At 41.8% G+C, this 22,460-nt stretch overlaps 1 protein-coding gene across 1 annotated transcript in view; it reads right to left on the reverse strand.

Annotated features, from left to right (window-relative positions):
* BBS9 (Bardet-Biedl syndrome 9) overlaps positions 1-22,460 on the reverse strand; it is a 303,763-nt gene that overhangs the window by 113,979 nt on the left and 167,324 nt on the right. Inside the window, exon 22 of the mRNA XM_015405741.1 lies at positions 15,693-15,803. Coding sequence (XP_015261227.1) covers positions 15,693-15,803 — 111 coding nt within the window. The remainder of the gene's footprint in view (positions 1-15,692; positions 15,804-22,460) is intronic.

The following is a 22,460-nucleotide window of genomic DNA, read 5'->3' on the forward strand; positions in this document are numbered from 1 at the left end:
TCACAGCCTCCTGGTTTTAATGTTTCAATTATCCTAAATGTTCTTTAGGACTCTGATGTAACTCTGCTTACTCAAAATCCTATCCAGAGGTAACAGATATAATGGTGATGTAGTGAAATGTGATGTTCTTCTGCTCCTTATATGTAAGTTCATCTTAATTTTCTATTACTGTGGAATGTCCTATTTATATAAAATTCACTTTTTGGCACAAAGTCTGAATATTCTACGAAGAGACCACTAACAGTGATATTCGTCTGATTTTTACAAATTGCTAGGGGAGAAAAGGGGAGATGTTTTGATACATCATCCGCTGAAGAACTACCTTTGTTGGCAAATGGCTTATAATAACACTCCAACAGCAGACGAGACAGATAAAGCCAAAATGCTACAACGACATCTTCAATGGAAGGAGGAGGAGGAGGAGGAGACTGGATTTATACACCACCCTTCATTACCTGAAGGATTCTCAAGAGTGACTTACAATCTCCTTTCCCTTCCCCTCTCCACAACAGACAGTCTGTGAGATAGGTGGGGCTGAGAGAGCTGTTTCGAGAACTGTATGTGAGAGAACAGTTCTGAAAGAACTTGTAACTGACCCGAGGTCACACCAGAAGCTGCATGTGGAGGAGTGGGGAATCAAACCTGGTGCTCCCAGATTAGAGTCCGCGCTCCTAACCACTATACCAAATAACACAGAAGTCTTCTTTTAAACCCATATAACTCCATCAGGGAATTTTAAAGTTGTTGTAGGGAGATGCAATTCTTTCCTCTGTCCCAATTTACTGAATGCCTGGTCATTAATCTTCTAGTAAAGCATTTTCCTAGTGATCAACTGCAAAAACAAACCATGAGGTTTTGACATTCAACACATTTATTGGCAACAATCAGTAGGATAAATCCCCCATATTGTCAGCCCAATCAACTATAGGAACACATGGGTGCTTCTATAGAAAAACAATGGGTGTAATTAAACCTCAGAAATGAATTCTACCTCCAACTCCATCCCAAAAGGCTGAAGCTGCCTTTCAACAGCAGTCACTGAAGGAAGGAATACTGCTAAATCTTTCTGTAGGACTTACATATAAGCAAGATAGGTGCTTCAGGGCATTCTGTTGGGAGGAAATTTGAAACAAACAAACAAAAATATGAAAGAGACCTGTGGTAGGTACACAAGGAGCGGTTTATTCAATTTTCCTTTTATCTGTGGTACAGTTTTATAATGGCAGATGTGATCTAACTGAGCCAAATTAATCTACAAACCAAATTAAAAAGAAACACTAATTGAGGCTTACCTCTCTTACTTCAGGGATTTAAGTTCTTAAATTACTCATTCTTTCCCCGCATACAAATACACTATACTCTTCTTTCATGCCAGAAGTTCCATAAATATATGAATACTTTAAATAGTTTTTTAGCAAGTCCTAACCCATGCAGTCATCCTACCTATCTAAAGTGAAGCGCAAGAAGAGAAAGAAAATCTCTCTTTAGTCTAATCCTTGACTTCTGTCAAGAGCTATGAAATCGTATGGTAAAGCTAATTAATTATGGAGTCAATTGGGGTTTTGTACCCAGATATTTTCCTGATGTAGGTCTTTGAACGTCTGCCCACACTAAGCTCATGAATCAGTGTCATTTACAAAGTGCATCAAGATAATTGAACATAGTAAAGAGGAAATATATACAGGAGAGCTAATATTTCATGTAGAAAAGCTCATTTTATCAGTGCCAGAGTAGCAAGTCAGACCACCACATAGTTGGCATCTTTGGAACAAAGCTTTATAGGAACTTCCAGTGTTTTGCATTCATTTCCTCAATGGATGAAAAAGATCTGGTGAAAAACATTAAAATTATACCCCTTAAACAATAATGTTCAGTGGTCACAATCCTAAAACCTAGCTTAGGTGCATTTGATGGGATTTTAAAATAATCCTGATCTGGCTGGACATGCAGAACTCCATGCGTGAATACCTGAATTCTAGACAAAATATTAGAAAGGAAATTATTTGTATACCTTTTCTTAACTCAAAACATAACTTTCTAGTAACAATGGTGGTTGTTCACTTCAGATTGGATTCTGCAAATAGAAGGAAAATAGACACAGGTTCGACAAAGAGCTCTTCTAAAGCTACAGTTGCCCATGCTCCACTTGTGTGACAGCTTGTATAACCTTTTTGTGCAACAGAAAACCAATTCTGGATTTAGTTTCATTCTTCCTATGCAGCGTTCTAGCACAAAGGGTAAAACTACCCTTCTGTGAGCATAAGACACCCTCCATGTACAGCAGGGCAGCTTTGGATCCACCCAACTTTGACTCACAGCTCACCTGTTTAAATGCCAAGCATGCTTTGCATCCTGTCTTGTGATACTGCACAGACACATCATTTAGTATACCTTACCCAAAACATGGAGTCTTACAGAGCAATCCTATGCAGTCGCTTGGCTTACTAACCTCAAGGTGGGTCCTGCAATTACAACGCCCAGAATTACAATTGATCTCTAGACTACAGAAGTTAATTTGACTGGAGGAGATGGCACTTTTAGAGAGTGAACTCTATATGGCATCACATCCATACTGAGTGTCCCCCCCCCATTTGTCTCCAAATCTCCAGGAATTTCCCAGTGTAGAGTTGGCAGCCTTAAGTGTTAATTACCAGAAGTACTCTACACAGGATTGTACTATTAACCTTCTTGGAATATAATCAGGCATAACATTTCCATTCAGTATCAGACTATAACAAAGTTATTTAAATATAGTCAATACATTTATTTTATTTTTTATTTTATTTATTTATTTATATTTTACAACAAACTCTAAGCTCAATGGAGTCAGGAGTTCACACAACATTGTAGATATACTTCTAGGCACACAAAAATTACATCTGTCAAATGAAGATAGAGAAATAAGGAAAGAATAGCATCTTAGGCATTATTAATTAAAATTATTCAGAAGATGTCATGCAAACAAAGCCACCATTTCAAATTAGATCTGACCATATTGACATTCAACTTATTCACATGCAAAAATCCGGGCCACCTTTTCTCAATTCTCAATTGAACACAATTTTAGAATTGTGATAATGGAAACATACGCACAATTCTAAAAAGACGTATCTAAGTGGCTGTTGTCGGGTACGTTCAGTGAAGAAATCTAGGTTTATTTGGCATCGCTTTCATAAGTGTTTATATTCTTAAAGGCAAAGATAATGAAATGTAAGAGCTGTCTAATTTCAGATAAGGAAATCTGAATTAAAAGAGTACATGCTCATCCATTAAGAGGATGACACTCTCTTGACTGGGCAACTGAGCTTATCTAATAAATGTCCAAGGGAGAGTGCTCTTGAAGCCATCTTATAAATTAACTGCTTTTCTTTTGGAATCATTTCAAGTTAGATACCACTCAGTATATAAATCTTAGAAGCAGGGCTCCATTCCACTCTCCTTCCACAGACACAAATGCAGCTCATTCAGCTACTGAGATTCTTAGTAGAACACAAAGCAGAAAATTGCAAGAAACATTGAGATAAAGGCAAGTAAGTTCTTTAATTTTTATCTTCTTATTTAACAAGTGTAAAGAAATTAATTTTTGATGGCAAATGACACTGAAAAAGATACCTCTGAAGAACAGAAAAATCAAATCCTCCGAATTTGATCCAAATAATTGCAGTCAAGGAGCAAGGGAGGGAGCAAGGGTTAAGGAGAAATTAACTATTTTTTGATGGCAAAGAACACTAAAACATATCTTTGAAGAAGAGAAACATCAAACAGTCCAAATAATACTTTTTTAAAAAAAGTTACCATTTCAGTTAACAGTCAACATATCAATTAAAAAAAAAGAAACTGATCATTATACCTGCAGTGGTGGTCCCTCATGCTGCATCAAATTACTTCAAACATGTTACAGGGTAAAACAAATTCTAGATGACAGCTTTTAGTCTAGTCTAAGTAGGGTTGCCAGAATCTAGATACATTTTTTATTTGTTGGCTTCTTGTAAACCCTTATGTCCATGTGTGCATTTTGGGGCGGGGGGACAGAATATAGGCAATAGGGTCCTAGGGGAAGTATCTGGACATTGGTGCTGCACCCAGGACGCAAGCAGATCATGTCTTCATTTATAAAGCAATACGCATGTTCTCAAAAACTGTAAAAACTAGTACCAAGAAAGGTCTCAAAGCACAAAATTCACCAGTTCACAATAATTTGCTCACTCATTTTATTGAAACTGTCAATTTTGCACATGGATTTCTTCTCATCCACATTTCTTCTCATCCCACTTATATCAATTAGAAGATTTTGGCAAAAGATGCCCAGTCCCATCTGACTGCAGAGAATTAGGAGGACAAAGAGATAATTTCTAAGGCCCACGGAAGCAAAACTTTCACTGATTTTACTTAATGGATACTAAGATACAGATTCTAAACGTATGTACCAGAAAGTACAGAACAAGGTTTATGAAACTGCAGTGAACCCCCACCTAGCCATTTATTAACTTTTCTTTTGGGCATAATCGACATTTAGCAGGTGTTTCAATTTTCCAATTACTCTTACCAATCTGAATTTAAACTCACCCAGCAAGTACAAAGCTATTGCAGTCTCCCCACTGAAATAAATGGGATTAGAGGAAAGTAACTCTGCATAGGAATACACATTGAAAGAAGTGCCTTAAATGGCAAGGTATGACCAAAATGTGGTTGAAAAAGCAATGAAGTAGTTGGGGCTTTTGGAAAGCTGTGTTTTACTTTGCCTTACTCAAGTGGTGGTCTGAATAAGAACAAGCTTGATTTTGGAAAGATGTGAGGTGCATAGCTTTTTATATTAAAACTGTAATCTAAATTTTCCTGGTACCATTTCAAAAATGGGGAAAACCTCAGATAATATTATGAAGCTGTTGTTTATCTAAAATATCATAAGGTCCCCCACAAACTATTCTATTGGGCAAAGGCATGTTATTTGGGACAAAGTATAGTATATTAAAGTTCAGACCAAATCTGGACTTCATAAATCTTTAAATACAGTTTAATTCTATTTTCCATATCTATCTTATGAACTCAAAAGCTGCCAAATTTCATTTTAAAACGTCAGTTTGAATACTAGTCAACTAAAAGAAATAGTAAGAAAGAAAGAAAGGAGAAAGAATGATGTCTTTTGAGCCCTGCTGAGCAAAACCCCACAGAAGGCCCAAATCAGTCCTGTAAAGCTGAAGTCTCTCTGCTAAAGTCACTGTGCAATCCTACAAACATGTTCCTGGGAGTAAAGCTTATTGAATAGAGTAGGATTCTGAGATCGGTTTAGGATTGCACTCAGAAGACTTTTTTAACGTCATAAATTTTGCTATTCTATTATGTCCATTTCTAGAGTTACTATGGATGCCAAACAGTTACTAGGCACTAGATTTATCTTTTACCTTTGAAAGGTAATTATTTATATTTTGCTTCATGTATTCCAAAATTTCAGTATGGGTGTCTTAATGAAATATTCAAGGAACTATAAGATAACATACAAATTAATAATTACACAATGACACCAGAAAGAACAAAATAATTGTTCCACAGCAAATTCCAAAAACAAGTCATGCAATAACCTTTTATTAAGACCAGGGCTATTTTGGGGGCGGAACGCCCCAGAACGGCATTCCAGCTGGCTTCCAAGCCCGTCCCTCCCCTTCCCCTCCCTCCAGAGGAGGCTCTGACTTTGGCGTTGGGGACAAGCAGCCCTCCTTGGTGAGCGGCGGCGGCAGCAGGAACATCACTGCCGTCCAACCCAGCAACCAATCTGGGCACCCCGCACCCTCCCACCCAGCCCTGGCGCAGAGGGGGAGCATGCAGCACTGCCCTGGGCTGGTTCTGCCCGCGCCAGGGCTCTGGAGCATGTCTCCCTGGCCTCCCCAGTCCCCACCACCCTGACGCCTCCCTGCTGTCTTGACCCACCTCTCCGGGGGCCACACCGCACCACTGGGGCCTCTGCCCGACTCTGGCCAGCCCCTGGCTTGGCAGTCCAGGCAGCCTTGATGCTTCTCTGGGCTGCTGCTGTCCTGCGCCTCCTTCTGAGCTAGCTCCTTCCTCCACCAGCTCCAACTGCATTCGCTGCCTGTTGCCATTGCCCACGGACTCCGTGTCGCCCCTGGCGTCTCATAAGGCTGGGGGTTGACTTGTCTGGAGCTGGGGGGGGGTCGGTCAGGGGCCTCCTGGGCCCAGGAGGAACTGGGACAGTGCCCAAAAGGAGTGAGGGAAAGGAAGTCCAGGCACTGCCCTTGCTCTGGGTGGGTAAACAGCAGCTGGAGCGGAGGCGGCTGAACGCCAAGGAAGGATCTGATCTGATCTCTTGACAACAGAGAACAATTCACCTGGAGAAAATGCCCGGATTGGAAGGTAATATTCCATAGTGTTATACCCCATTGAAGTCTGCCCTTCTCAAACATCCCCACCCCCAATCTCCAGCTATTTCCAGACCCAGCAAATGTACATAGCACCCTTTTACTCATGGAAAGAACACTGTATGGTGCGTGATCCCAGAAGAATGCTCTACATATGGGGGGCATCTGTTTAATTTTAAAAAGCAAGCAGCTGTGTGATTTTGTGTGTGTGTGTGTGTGTGTGTGAGAGAGAGAGAGTGAGAGAGAGAGAGAGAGAGAGAGAGAGAGAGAGAGAGAGACTGATCACAAAATGTTTTGGGGTTCAGCAAAATGTTGAGTGGGTCAAAACCATGCCACTGTTTCTGAATGTGTTCCACCTTTTGGAACAATTACCATTTGAGCCAAGCTCCCTGCAGACACAAAGGTGATGCTTCAGTAAAGTGGAGGGAAGCTAAGACTCACTTTCAGGTTTGGGGAAGAAGAAATTTGGTATCAGGAAATACATCAGCACCTCTCTAAATACTGAATCTCTCAAACCTTTCATACTTTGTGTTTTTAAGCTTACTTCAGAAACTATAATGGCTACCAATTTACAGATTATATACTCTTAATGTTTTTACCATCTGCTGCTTCTGATCTAAGGAAACCGCAGCAACCATTTGACCTCAGACAACTTCTGGGGACGGGGACCCCGCCAGGGGCTTGCAAGACAAGTGAGAAGCAGAGATGGTTTGCCATTCCCTTCCTCTGCAGAATCTTCCTCAATGGTCTCCCTTCCAAGTACTGACTCTGCTTAGCTGCCAAGATTTGATGAGATCGGGTTATATCATGCCAAAAGCAGCCATAGAGGCAGTCAATTTGAAACGGGGCTGTTGTGCTGAGAAAGGAGAGATTTACATTGAAAACTGCCCTCTTGGACGTTAGCCCTGACAGACAGACAGACATCTTCTCGTTGCCCTTGTTTTTCATGTGCAAGGGCTACCAGCAACCCAGCAAGGTAGGGGGCTGGTTTTGTTTAGGGAAGTGACACCTTCCCTTCCTCTGCACTGCTTCTCTTATACTAATTGGGGGTGTGTGTGTCAGAGCTTCATTTTAATGCTAAACTACGTGAGGTCTGAAAATAGATCCCCAATGCCATATTTCATTTTGGCCTTATATTTGAATACAGAGATAACAAGAAAGCTCTGGTGGAGCTTTGCTTCAAACCACTGGATCGTCTCAGTAGCTCTCTAGGGTTCCCAACCTCCAGGTGGGGGCTGGAGATCTGCTATTACAACTGATCTTCAGACAATAGAGATCAGTTTCCCCAGAGAAAATGGCTGTGTTGGAAAGTGGACTCTACGGCATTGTACCCCTGCTGAGGTCCCTCCCTTCCCCGAGCCCCACCCTCCTCAGGCTCCACCCCAAAAATCTCCAGATATTTCTCAAACCCACAGCTGGCAACCCTCTCTCTTACACACCTAGAAGCTTGTGATTCCTTAGTTACCTATACTGTTACAGCTTTCCCTTGCTCATGATTTTTTTCAGCTAGGCTAGTAGAAGAGAACCAGAAAGCTACATATTTTATTTTTTCTAGTATGTGAAAGGTAGCTGTCATTATCCAGTAGAGGTTGTAAGTCACTGATGATGCATTGAACTGTTTTGAGTTGAGAGCTGCATGTGACTCTTTTGGGCCTGTCTTGGAAGAAGGCTCTCACATTTCTTTAATTCTGCAAACTATGTAATGGAGTTGCTTGGGAGGGCATTTTTATAAAGCTTATAGAGAACAGGACTGTAGTCTATGCCACAGTGTATGCTATATATTATTGATTTGTTGTATGTTCTATCACACTCTTACAGCACTGTTTTCATTTTTTGTAATTTCATTTTCTGCATTACTGGACATAACATAACTTTTTTTTTGCATTTTTGTAAGCCTAGTCCTATTGCATTGTTTATTAGATCTCATATGCTATTTGATTACAATATTCTATGACATGTAATCCACCTTCAGTCTCAAGAAGAAAACTGGTAAGTAACTAATGAAGTATGAATAAATAAATAATAAAGTAAATAAATAATGATGGGCTGACCACCACTGTTCTCATTTGCCCCTCCAATAAAAATTTTCTGGCTACAGGCTGTGTCTGGAAAGAAATGGGCAGAAAGACAGCTTCATAGTTGCAAGAAAGGGGAGAACAGTAGGGAAATTCTGCTGTAGCAATGTGCAGAGCACAACTGCTGCAGAGGAGCAAGTGTTACTGTTAATGTTACTTTTAAAATAAATTTAAAGTATGGAATTGATTTTTTTTTTTTAAAATAACGATTTTATTGGTTTTGTCAAAACCGTTTTGATGACAAGGTAAACAGAATAAGAAGCAAAAGGTGGGTGTGGCTGAATGACCACACTTCTGGCAACATGGGGGTGTGGCCTAATATGCTAATAAGCTGTGCTGTTACAGGTGTGGCCTACTATGCTAATGAGTTTTGTCTGTTGGGTGTGGCCTATTATGCCAATGAGTTCCTGCTGGGCTTTTTCTACAAAAAGAGCCCTGATTAAGACCAACCAAAATAATGCAACCTAGCTTTCAAGTTCTTCAGAACTGGTTATCAGGCTAGATGTTAATTAAAAAGCAAGAGGTAGGTAGATATCTCTTGGGCCATGATTTTAAAGCCTTTTTCAGCATGTTGTATGGAATGGGAGGCTGACATTAATGGGCTCATGTGTATTACTTTTTGAATACTGTAATCTAGCCATTAAAAGAAGAGATACTTAAGAGAATAAAAAGAATCCTAAGCAGAAACTAGGTAACGTTACTACAATTTGGCCTTCATGCACTTTTTACTTAGTGCAGTGGTACTCACTCTATGACTCGGAGAGAGACCATAGTATAAATGTTTATGAATCCCTTTTGACCCAGCAGGGTATTGTTTAAGTCCATTATGAATGCAGGGAACAAGGCATCATCAAAACTTTCAAAAAAGGAGAACCATGCATTCTCAAACATGTCACCATATTTACTCTGTGTTTACTCACATTGAGTTCTGCTACTTTTTCAATATAAATAGCTACTCAGACAACAGTTCTTCTCTATGAAATCACACTCCGTAGCATTTATACAGCTTTTTTCAGCACTTAAAGCACTTCTCACATGTTGTCTTTTTATGACACAGCATCCCAGCAAAGTAGTATTCCTATTTAGAATTTTTATACCCCTGTTGTAGGGCAGGGTTGAGGTGGACAGCTGAAGCTGAGAGCCAACAACTAATGAGTTCTTGGTGGAAGTGAGTTTTAAACTCCCAGGTGATAGCCACTTTACTACATGATCTTCAGTACACAGATAAAGGTATCAGGGGCCTCAATGAAAGTAAACTTCAAAATGACACAAAGAACATAAGACCACCCCTGCTGGATCAGACCAGTGGTCCATTGAGTTCAGCATCCTGTCCCACACAGTGGCCAACCAGTTCCTCTGGAAGGCCAACAACAGGGCACAGAGGTTGTGGCCTTCCCTTGATGTTATCTCCTGGATCTAGAATTCCATGGTTTAGTGCCACTGAATGTGGAGGTTCCCCTCAGTCACCATGGCTAGTAGCCATTGATAGATTCATAGAAGATAGGTGTATCTAATCCCCTTTTAAAACTGTTTATTCCTGTGACCATGATTACATCCTCTGGCAGCGAATTTCACATTTTCATCACTCTCTGTGTAAAGAAGAATTTCCTTTTGTGAGTCCTGAATCTACAGCCCCTCAGCTTCATTGGATGCCTTTGAGTTCTAATATTTTAGGAGAGGGGAAAAAAATTCTCTTCATCAGCTATCTCAAGTCAATATGGATCTAGCTACAGAAAGCACTGTAAGTACTGGAGCTTCAAATAAGTAACAAGACATTTTCCCACCTATGTGCAGAATACCTACGGTATAGTGCCAGCTATGTCCACTGCATGCTGTCACAACATTCTTATCATAGTAAGCTTAAAACAGGCGCTTCACTTAACTAGTTAAGCTTAAAGAGAAAACGTTTGGTCTGAACCTTACTACCTTCAAGGAGGAGTCAGAGATTAAACAAAATAGAACAAGACGCCTCCCACTTATACAACAGGTGGTTCAGACATTCTATATAGAATGTACCTTGATTGTCCCTAGAGTTCAGGGAAAGAACGGCAACATGTGATCCAGCACAACCACCAATACAGCTAATGACTAAAAATGTTTCCTATGATTGTGACAGCTGAAAAATATTCTAGTGCGACAGCAGAAATTGCCATCAGGAAGGTGCAGCTGTAGCCATGAAAGTGCTGGGTTACATATTACCATGCCCCTCAGAGATAGCCAGAGTGCATTTTATGATCCATGGAAAAGATTTTTTGTATGTCTGAACTAGAAATCTGGACATATCCCAGATACAATTAAAGAAAGAAAATAATTCAGCATATGAAAATTCTTAAAACCATGTTTTCAACGATAGCCTCATTAATAAAAATGAAATGTTTTGTATACATGTTGTAAAGATGAAACAATACTTTGCACACATTATGCACTCTCACGCTCTCTTTCATGTGAAACATCTTTCAGAAAGTTCAGAGCAGCTGCACTGAAATGTATGGATTTGAATGTAAATCTTTTAACTCCTTGGGACATGGTACATATGAATGAAGAAGCAAATGCGATGGCTGGCATGTTTTATATCAAGCTACAACTGCAACAGGAATAAGCAGGAAGTCAATTGCAAAGGCTTATCAAGTAACACTGAAGGCACTAATAAACTAAAATGAAACATTATTTTAAAAAGCAAAAAGGAAAGGAGAATTCAATCACAGACCACTTTAGACAGATACTTGGAAACTAACCAAGTGCACTTACAAGTGCACTTTCAAAGGCAAAAAGGTGGCCGACAAGTTCACAGCTTGATTACAATGTTTTAGTACTTTTCAAAAACTTACAAATTCAATTGCATACTAAAGCATCAAAGTTAAGGAAAACAAGTTACACTTAAATATACTGCAATTATAAAAACTATGTCTAAAACAGATATATAAAATACAGCACAGCAAAACTCTACTACTTAACTGTTCTCCTAATACCTACCCAAACAGAAAGCTTTTGTTTCCAATTCCAAAATGCACCCTTTTCCCAAAATTTTGCTGCAGTCTTTACCAAAAACAATTAAGAACATATAGAGAGAGGCTTGCAGTATTTCCAATTTTAGTTCCAAAAAGGAAGTTATCCATCTTGTAAAACTTACAGAAGGGTCCCCAACATGGTGCCCACCAAGTGTTTTGAGAAATGGATTGAGCCAGGTGGGCTTTTTGCCCAGTAAGGCTACTGATTGGCCATTGGAGATTTGACTGGCTGAGCAGATTTTTTAAAATGTTCCTTGGGCAGCAGCTGCCACAACAGTACAATGATCTTGACAGAAGGTACATTAAAGCAGCCATTTTGTGGCTGAAGAAGAAGAAGAAGAGGAGGAGACTGGATTTATACCCCGCCCTTCACTTGGAGTCTCAGAGCGGCTTACAAACTCCTTTCCCTTCCACTCCCCACAACAGACACCCTGTGAGGTGGGTGGGGCTGAGAGAACTCTGACCCAAACTGCTCTTTTCCAAGGACAGCTGTGCCACAGCTTGTGATTGACCCAAGGTCACATCAGCAGGTGCAAATGGAGGAGTGGGGAATCAAACCCGGTTCTCCCAAATTAGAGTCTGCGCACTTAACCACTACATCAAACTGGCTCCACCACCTGCAACAGACATTTTGTGGCTGCGCCCACCACCCTGTATCAGAATTCCAAAGCTGCCCACAGGCTCAAAAAGGTTGGGGGGTCCAGACTTACAGCAAGTTCTAGCAAATAATGGACATATCTCTCATATATATTTGTCACTTGAGGTGGCAAGATTCGATACGCGGCAAAATCAATACGCTCCGTGAAGTGCCACTCAAAAATGGGTCCCTGGCTACTGGCTGCGTTCCCTTCCTCCCGCCCACAAACGTGCCGCGCAGCCTCTCGCCCTCAGTGTTCTGGGAGTTGATGGAGGAGCCGGATGCTCGCTGACGCTCCACAGAGGTTGCTGGTGGGCATAGGGGATGCCAATCCAGGTGGGGCGAAAACCCTGGCGGAGGGCGGCCGATGGCCCCGTGTCATCCTCTGTGTAGGGAGCTGAAGACAGCAGCGGTGCTCTTTTGCTCCTCTGTCTCCCTCATGGAGCACTCTGAGGAGGAGGAGATGGTCGTCTCTTCCCTCCTGGCCGAGCCGCTCATGCAGCCCCCATCCGCTCCCACAAGTGCTCCGTGCTGCGGGGTGACAACGCAGGGCCCCGCCAGACACGCAAGTGGCCAAGGACCAAGTGGTGGCTGGGTGGCTGCGGCTGCTACGCCAGGAGTGAGTGCCTCCGCTGCCTGACCTGTTACTGCAAACTGCTGGGAGGCCTCCAGGAGGGCCAGGTGGTGTGGGCTATGTCCTTCCCCGCCACACCGCCCGTCGGTGGCCTGTCTTCGCCCCCCCCAGCTTCTAAAGCCGCTGGGAGGGCCGGGTGGCCTGCAGCCTCTCCGTCGGCCCGTCTTCGCCCCCCCCATCCAGAGAAGCTGGGAGGGTCAAGTGGCATCTGGCCTCTCTGTCCCCGGCGCGCTGCACATCACCGTCCCACCTCCCCTCCGTTGCTTCTGCAGCCGCTGGGAGGCCCAGATGGCACATGGCCTCTCCATCACTGGTGCACCACACATTGCCAGCCCGGCTCCCCCCCGCTTCTACAGCATCCAGGAGGGCCAGCTGCCGTGTGCCCTGTCCTTCACCAGCACGCAGGCTGTCTTCGGCCCCCCTCTCCGGAGCTGCTGGGATGGCCGGGTGGCGTGCGGCCTCTCCTTTGCCACCACGACACCTGTTTTTGCCCCCCACACACACACTTCTGCACCCGCTGGGAGGGCTGGGTGGCATGTGCTCTCTCCTGTGCCGCCTGTCGCCGGCCTCTCTTCCCCCCCCCGCCTTTTAGATAGCTATCTGTGGGGCGGATGCGGGCCACGGTTGCAGGCGGGAGCACTCTCCCAGACCCTCTCCCTAGAGCTCATTGCATTCCTTTCCACAATGGACCTGATCACTAGTAATTTTATAAAACAGGCCTTATTTCAATGTAATATAGTGTGTGTGTGTGGGGGGGGATACTCCCAAACGTTAACCTAGTAAGTCTACACATCTTGGAAGCTTCATAATAAACCATGGTCAGATATTTACTGTAGCATAAAGGCATTTAAGAACTAACAAGCAAAAGTTGAAAATTTGATGCTTAAGTAGTCAGATTTGATGTATGAAATCAAATTCAAGTTGAACGATCTGCACTATTTGCACACTTGATTCAGCTTGCAGAAATTGAGGCCTGGTTGTATTGGATATTGTGAGAAGCACACCAGTGCTTAAAAAAAAACGTCAGCCTTGTTTGTGTCTCCCCCTCCTCTTCACACCTAAATGCATGATATAATGCCACTGTGCTGAGAGCTTTTCTGGCAAATTTCATACTTTGCATTTGGAAGGACAGAGGATGAATAAGGGGGGAAAGATATGGGACAGTAGCCATGTGCCATAATATCTAATTCTGGCCTGAGTGACTTAATATTCAGCAAATAGTTTGTATCATAAAAAAATGTGTACCAAGACTAAATTAAACACTCATTTTAATTATAAAAGTGATACTTAACATAAACTATGCAAAGTTTTCATTTTGTTTGAAGTATTGTGTGGCTCTTTTCTGAAAGTTATATGAAAACGACTATAACCAAGAATGTTTCTGTCCCTTAAGAGTTACCTTATAACCAAAGCAGAAATAATACACTCGAAGAGAATTCTCCCTGAATTATTTTAGTAAAACCATTTTACTGCACTGTGGCACGTAAAAAAGACCAACAATAAACCTTTCTTCAAATACATTAGAAGTAGGAAACTGTTATTAAATAACAGTTCAAGGCAATCTGGCTAACACTTAGAACAAATAAAAGGAAGTTCTTCTTCACCCAAAGACTGATTAACACATGGAATTTACTGCCACAGGAGGTGGTGGCGGCTACAAGCATAGACAGCTTCAAGAGGGAACTGGATAAACATATGGAGCAGAGGTCCATCAGTGGCTATTAGCCACAAGGTATAGATAGGAACTCACAGGCTGAGGCAGGTGATGCACTGTATTCTTGGTGCTTGGGGGGGGGGGCAACAGTGGGAGGGAAACAGTGGGAGGGCTTCTAGTGTCCTGGTCCCACTGATGGACCTCCTGATGGCACCTGGTATTTTTGGCCACTGTGTGACAGAGTGTTGGACTAGATGGGCCATTGGCCTGATCCAACATTGGCTTCTCTTATGTTCTCTTGACTCTTGAGAGTCCCTTGGACTGCAAGAAGATCAAATCAGTCAGTCCTAAAAGTAATCAACCCTGACTGTTCCCTGGAGGGCCAGATAATGAAACTGAAGCTCAAATACTTTGGCCACCAAATGAGAAGGGAGCACTCATTGGAGAAGACCCTGATGCTGGGAAAGATTGAAGGTCAAAGACGACGGGATGGCAAAGGATGAGATGGTTAGACAGTGTCATAGATGCAACGAACATGAAATTGAGCCAGCTTCAGAGGACGGCGGAAGACAGGAAGGCCTGGCGTGATCTGGTTCATGGGGTCGCAAAGAGTCAGACTCGACTGTGCGACTGAACAACAACAACAAATGTTCTCTTATGCAACAAACTGCATCACTGGAAAAGTTTATCATGGCCTAAACTAAACTACCTAATCCGCTATACTCAGAGGACAACATATATATGTATGTATGTTACTGGATTCAAAGGACCTTGTGGGTGGGGTCTTCTCCCCTACTTCCCACTGCAGCCTCTTGTGACCCCTGAAAAAGGTGTTCCTAAAGAGAACTTGATGCAGCCTAAGGCATACAGCCAGAAGAGAAGATCAGAAACTTGCCTACCCTCACGGCTTGTGCATGGGGTTATCTGGATCTTTAATGAAAGAACAGGCAGTACCAAAAAAACTCCTAACCAAAAAACTGCTAACAGCCTGTTTAATACTGAAGTACCTGGTGCCAAATAGAAGGCAAAGACTGTGATGTAGTTCATATCTAACATAATAATACTATTTATAGTCTTGAGCTGCCTTGTCTAGAGTTAGTACAACAGTTTGTAGGGTGCTCTGACATAGCACAGAGGAGCAACAACATATTTGTATACTCCTTTCTTGTATTTCAAAAGGAAAAAAACCCTTACAAGATCTGAAAGCAAAGAATTAATCAAAAGCAATTTAGTGGAGCCACTTGATCATTGTGAACAATGTTGTGAGTGCAGTTTTCTTGTCTTTATTGTAAGAAAACATTTTCTTTTCTTACCAGGCTCAGTCTTCTGCTGGATGAGGTGCCTGTGATTGGTAAACATCACTGTGGAGTCCTGAGAGGCTGGTCTTTCCTCCATGTCAGATTCCAGGATGGTAGCACAGCCACCTAAGGGTAAATAGAACATTTTGTTTTTTAAAAGTGTTTAAAAGAAGAAGAACACAAAAAGGTCAAATCATCCCCCAAAATGTATTATAAACAAAAGCTAAATGCTGAAAAAGTTATACTTCAAGCTGGTGCAGACAGGTTGTCTCCTTGAGCAATTACACTGTGTGATTCAAGCAGTATGCCCCCCCCAATCCCTTCCTGGATCAAAAGACTGTTGTGTGCTATCAGCATCTTCCTGCTTGCAATAACATGGAGTGCACTAAATTGATCACACATTATTTCCCTAAAACACTGACAATATTGCCATTGCAAGTAATATAGGTTGTCTCTTTGAGTTCCATAGAATTAGAGGTAGGACATCCATGTCCAGGTCACAGCACCTAAAGTCTGCATGTGATCAACAGTTTCCCCATGGAGAAAATATTCCTACATATGGAAAACTAGGATGTCAAGGAGAAGTTCTCCCTGACATAATGATATCTGTATGGTTGTTGGGTTTTTTAATTTCAGGAACCATTATGCAATCTCTACCTGCAGCCAGGAGTTCTTCAGTCTAGACACAAGTTTACTACCTCTGTATTTAGACCAAAGAAAGTATAGAATTGTGCATCTGTCAGCTATTTATTGATTTAAATCACTTTATCCCACTCCTCCTCCAAGGAGCTCATGGTGGCCTCCATGACTCTCTCCCCTCTTCCAGTTTATCTTCCCAACAACCCTGTGAGATAGGTTGGGGAAAGGAAGAGAATATGGACATGTGAGAAGCTCCACACATGCACAGGCCATTTACCCATCAAAAAGGAGAATGAGAAGCAGCGATAACCTATGGCTACTATGTAGTAGTAAATCCGATGCATGCAAAGAGCTTGGAGATATACAGAGGATTTCTTCTCAAGGCAAACGAAAAATCAATATGAGGAATGGGAATAATCCATGTATGTGCAGAGCATTTCTTTTCACAGTTAAAAGTGTCATGCCTTCTCTTTCTGCATTTAGGAAGGCGTGTAAAAGAGACGAGAATTTCATAAACTTGTGACCAACATTTGAACTTTATTCAGAAAGCCCTTTTGTCAAGAGAAGCCTATCATTGGATTACTCCGAGGATTTGGTCTCAGGCAGCACTGAGAGCAATTTGCCATCTGAGCAGAGGCAGCAATCGACAGGGTAGCTGGGTGACTGCTGATAATATATGCACAATTACTATGCCTCAGGATAGCATGGAACACCTTTTAAACCTTTGGCTGTACGAAATACATGTTGCTATATTTAGTTGACAAACAACATTATCAATTCCTATACTACACATTTCATACAGCCAGCTTCATACAAGTCTCTGTTACAAATGCAATGTATTTTTTTAAAAGGAAAAAAAAACACATTCCTTTAATCTTATATAATCCTTGTGTCTCAGATAAGATCAAATTTTATGAACATAATAAGCTATTAAAATTTACAAAAATAACTCCTTTAGACAGTATTTTGTAACACTGAAATTGAGTAAAATGTCACGTACTCCATTAGCACGTATAAGATTTCTCCGTATAAGTAAAAAATTCTCAAAGTTTATTTTGAAAACTGAAATCCCAATGGTTACATATAGCCTTGAAAATTAATACCTTTTATACCAAACTATTTCATTAGGCATCAGCACAACTTTCCAGTTGAGGTAACTTAATCGCTGTCAAAAAATGTCGCCTTGCCCTTAGGCACCTCATGCTATTGGCTGGAAGGAAGCACGACATCCTGACTTTGGTTTTGATCCCAGGTCTGGTAAGAGCTGCTTGTCAACTGACACTGTCAAAATGCACCAGTATTACAAGAGTCATTTTTCCATTGTCTTACTTTCCTTACACACAATTTATATAATTCTTTTTAAAAAAAAAAAAATACAGGAAATACATGGACAGATTAAGAGACTTGAAAAGGAAAGCAGAAAATTAACTGAAAACTGCTTATTTTTCACCCCAATCCAAATATTTCAGTATTCTTCAGCACACTGTGCTAGCAACGTCATTCCTTTCTGAAGGAGACAATGAGCCATAATTAAGGTCCTTAACTCCCTTGCCCTCCTTGTATTAATCTGCCCCAATTTTAACTGATGGCCAGTTCCCTCTTTCTCTTTTCCTGCTAATCCATCGATCTCAAAGACTGGTTGATATGCCCCCTTAAAATACTGGGGAGGGGCCATCAGGGAAGTATCAACCACCATTAAAAAAAATAAAATAAAGAGATCAGCCATAAATCTTATACACAGAAGGGTATTTATTTTATATTTGGTTTTTGGTATCCATATTAGAGTGTACAACATAGCATGTGTTCCTGCCCTAAATATCAAAAAGAATTTTTTCCCAGTAACAGCATTTAAACGTAAAGTGTGTGGATTGGTGGTTAGTTTCACTCACTCTCAACATCGCCCTCTGGTAGTCACAGGCACTGCTTTAAGCAAACTGTGTTTCTACAAATCATATGTGCCATATGCATTTTGTAGGACTGTTACCACCAAAAACAGTTTCATAGAAAATAATGTGCATATGCAACTTGACCTTACCCAGCTGTGTAACACACACAATGTATGATCAAAGCTTTCTAATGTAGAAAAGTTGCAAAAATCTGAATGCACTGCCATAATCATGAAGTTGCAAGCTTCAAGGGTATCCTGAAGCCAATCACTCATAAAGGAAAAATTTAGAAACAGCTATTAAAGGCTCATCCATTGCACTTCGGGTGTGCTGAGCCCTGCGATTTCCCCAAATGCGGGAAACTCGACTGCATAATTTGTAAATAATGTTAAAGTGCTGCACTCAATTTGCCAGCAAATGTGGAAAACGCAACAGTGGCCACGGGATTGGAAAAGGTCAGTATACATTCCAATCCCAAAGAAGGGCAATGCCAAGGAATGTTCAAACTATCGCACAATTGCACTCATATCACACGCTAGCAAGGTCATGCTCAAGATCCTACAAGCTAGGCTTCAACAGTACATGGATAGAGAACTGCCAGAAGTACAAGCTGGGTTTCGAAGAGGTAGAGGAACGAGAGATCATATTGCCAACATTCGCTGGATTATGGAGAAAGCAAGAGAGTACCAGAAAAACATCTACTTCTGCTTCATTGACTATGCTAAAGCCTTTGACTGTGTGGATCACAACAAACTATGGCAGGTCCTTAAAGAGATGGGAGTACCAGACCACCTCACATGTCTCTTGAGAAACCTGTATAAGGGCCAAGAAGCAACAGTTAGAACCGGATATGGAACAACTGATTGGTTCAGCATAGGAAAAGGAGTACGACAAGGATGTATACTGTCACCTTGCTTATTTAATATATATGCAGAGTACATCATGCGAAATGCTGGCCTGGATGAATCACAAGCGGGAATTAAGATTGCTGGGGAAAAGATCAACAACCTCAGATATGCAGACGATACCACTCTAATGGCAGAAAGTGAAGAGGACCTAAAGAGCCTCTTGCTCAGAGTAAAAGAGGAGAGCGCAAAAGTGGGCTTGAAGCTCAACATCAAAAAAACTAAGATCATGGCATCCGGCCCCATCACTCCTTGGCAAATAGAAGGGGAAGCTGTGGAAGTAGTGACAGACTTCACGTTCCTGGGATCCCAGATCACCGCAGACTGTGACTGCAGCCATGAAATTAAAAGACGCCTGCTCCTTGGGAGGAAAGCGATGGCGAACCTAAACAGCATGATAAAAAGTAGAGACATCACCCTGCCAACAAAAGTCCGCATGGTCAAAGCAATGGTATTCCCAGTAGTCATGTATGGCTGCGAGAGTTGGACTATAAGGAAGGCCGAGCGCAGAAGAATAGATTCTTTTGAACTATGGTGCTGGAGAAGACTCTTGAGAGTCCCTTGGACTGCAAGAAGAACAAATCAGTCAATCCTCAAAGAAATCAACCCTGACTGTTCCCTGGAAGGCCAGATAATGAAACTGAAGCTCAAATACTTTGGCCACCAAATGAGAAGGGAGCACTCACTGGAGAAGACCCTGATGCTTGGAAAGATTGAAGGTCGGTCAGGCTTAATCTCAGTTTCTTATTAAATCACAATACATCACTTTCTGCACATCCTTGAATGCTTTTCACTGAAACAAAAGTAGTCAGTCCTCTTTATGGGTGTGCATGAATGTTCATTTTTCTGGGTGCGATCAAGTGAACAAGCATGTCAATTTTATGTGGGCTCTGTCCTGTACTTTAAACATTGCTCCTTTATTACTTCTCAATGATTGTTATGCAGGAAGTGGTTCAAAATCCACAAAAATCCTACAAATAAATCACATTTCTAAAAGGAGAATGGAGAAGACCATTGCAAAAATTCTATTTTAGAGAACGAAGCAAAACCATTTCTGGGATTAATTACCAATTTTCTTGGAAAATTTCCTGTCACTTTCAACACATATAATTCTTTTTTCAGCACAGTGAACTAAAGCTGCCGAACCCCAATAAAGTGAACTTAAAGGTTGCAGATGGATACAGCAACCTTCCCACCCAGCCCAGGTGCCTTAAATTACCCTCACCCTGGTTTTACAGGAATTTGGCATGTCATGAATTGGATCATGTAGCTGTTGAGTCTGATTTGGCTCCCCCATGAGGCAGTGGCACAATTCGAAGTTTTGGCACCTACTAATTAGAGTAATTATTGTATTTCAACCATGACTCTACTGTATTAATGTTGTTTTTATTGATATACATTATGACGGACCCCTGCTTCTTCACAGTGAGGCAGAATTTCCCAGCAAAACGCTGTTCCCCACTCTGACTTAGCAGCCTCTTAGTAGCATATTTTAATTATAGAATTATAACGTCCTATGTGTCCCACCTTGTGATATAAAAGTTATTTGGCTTTTCCCCAGGCCAGAGATTTATTGTAACTAAGCAGGAGCCCTCTTATAAATCCTTTTGGAAATGGCACTTGACATAAAGTTCAAACAGAAAGGTTGATTTTATTGAACAGGCATAGGGCAGGGGATGAGAAGCTGAGGTAAATTGTGTTGTTTATACAAATTTTATTATTTTGAACAGGCAACAGAGTATAATTGAAGCTTATATTCTTAGATGCTCAGTTCTTAACTGTGAGAGGTTTGTTTTTCTTGGAGATTTCTTTCAGCAACAATGTGTCCTAATAAAGTTTCATAAAACTTAGTGTCCTAGAAGTTAATACTTTCTTCCTATATTTACATACTTCCCTTGTGAGATTATAAACTTTTCCTTTTTTAGTCTTGAGATGTTTAAGACCGTTTCCCTTTTCACACAATGAGGGGTCCCGAGACTCCCTTCTGAGTTGAACCCTCTGAATAACTGGGTAAGAAATATCCTCCTCTTTCCAGGAAATAATAATCCTTGGGTGCGTTCAGACGGGCCATTTGAGCCGGTATACATGCCGGTTAGAAACGGAGTATTTACGCGCGATCACATGGTCAACATCTGCCTCCCGTCCCCAGCCATCGCTTTCCAGCACAAACCCCCTATAAAGTGGAGTATTTTGATACCAGGTCCCCAAGTGGTGCTTTCCTGCTTCTCCGGTTCCAGCCACATTTTCCCCCTGTGTGATCGCTCCTCCGCCAGTGTAGAGCCACTTATTGTTCCCCGCTCGAAAGCGGCCTGAGGCTTCCGCTTTTTACCCACCATTTAAAAAAAAAAAAAATTAAGCGGCGGCAATATGCACGTGGGCAGAGCTTCGCCCCCATGTTAGTAAAACCAAAGTTTAAATGGTGCCTAGTTTTGCTGTGTAAACGAGTTCGGGATCTCACAGAGGCCAGTTTCGGGGTAAAAGTGTGAAGGGAAGTGTTCATTTAAAGTTTAAAGGGAAGCGTTACGGCAGTTGGGTTGAAGGGGAAATTGCTGTTCTGCGCACGCGCGAAAATGTTAATACTAAGGATGTCCGCCTGCGCGTATGCCCAAACTGAGAGGGAAGAAACTTGTGTGAACGGTCGGGAGCGATATGGCTGTGCAGCGATTCGGAACAAGGAGGTAAGTGTGATCGTGATTTTTCCAGCTTAAAAAAAAAGCGCCTAGGATCAGAGCAGTTTAAACCGCTCCAGCACGCCGTCTGATTGCACCCCTTTTCTGTTTGGCTAGACTGGCAATTTTCAGCCTCCTGTCCAGTCGCTTCTGTCAAACCTAAACTCCAGTTCTGGAGAATGAATAAACGGAATTCAGTTAGGGCTGACACTTAAGACTTTAAGTTCTGATTTCTGAACTTTTCCTCAAATGTGAGGGTACACAGTAAGAACTAGGAGTTGTGTCCCTTCACTTCCCAAGTGAACTTGTCTGTTTCCCTCAGACCAACATACACACTTTTCCTGACTGGCAACGGCCAAGCCAAAGTCCAAAGGACAACTGACTCTTTTCCTTAGCACTCAGCTGCTCTTAAAGTACTCTTCAGCTGGCAGTGGCCAATCAGAGAGAAAGGAGGGGGTGCATGCAGGCAACAGCCTGTTAACCAAAATGTGCCTCTCAGTGAAGCATTAACCCTTAATCTCCCAGCGCTCTGCTTTTGAAGCACTAAGCATCCTGCTTTTGGAGGTCAGTTCATCAAATACACTGCCCTGGCTCTGTTCTACAGTGGAGGGTGGTCTAGAAAGCATATTTAATAATAATCATTTAAAAAATTTAAAAACTGAATACTTCTACCAGCAGTTATAC

Source organism: Gekko japonicus, unplaced genomic scaffold (genome assembly GCF_001447785.1).
Source record: "Gekko japonicus isolate JY-2015 unplaced genomic scaffold, Gekko_japonicus_V1.1 scaffold58, whole genome shotgun sequence".
Taxonomy (NCBI): domain Eukaryota; kingdom Metazoa; phylum Chordata; class Lepidosauria; order Squamata; family Gekkonidae; genus Gekko; species Gekko japonicus.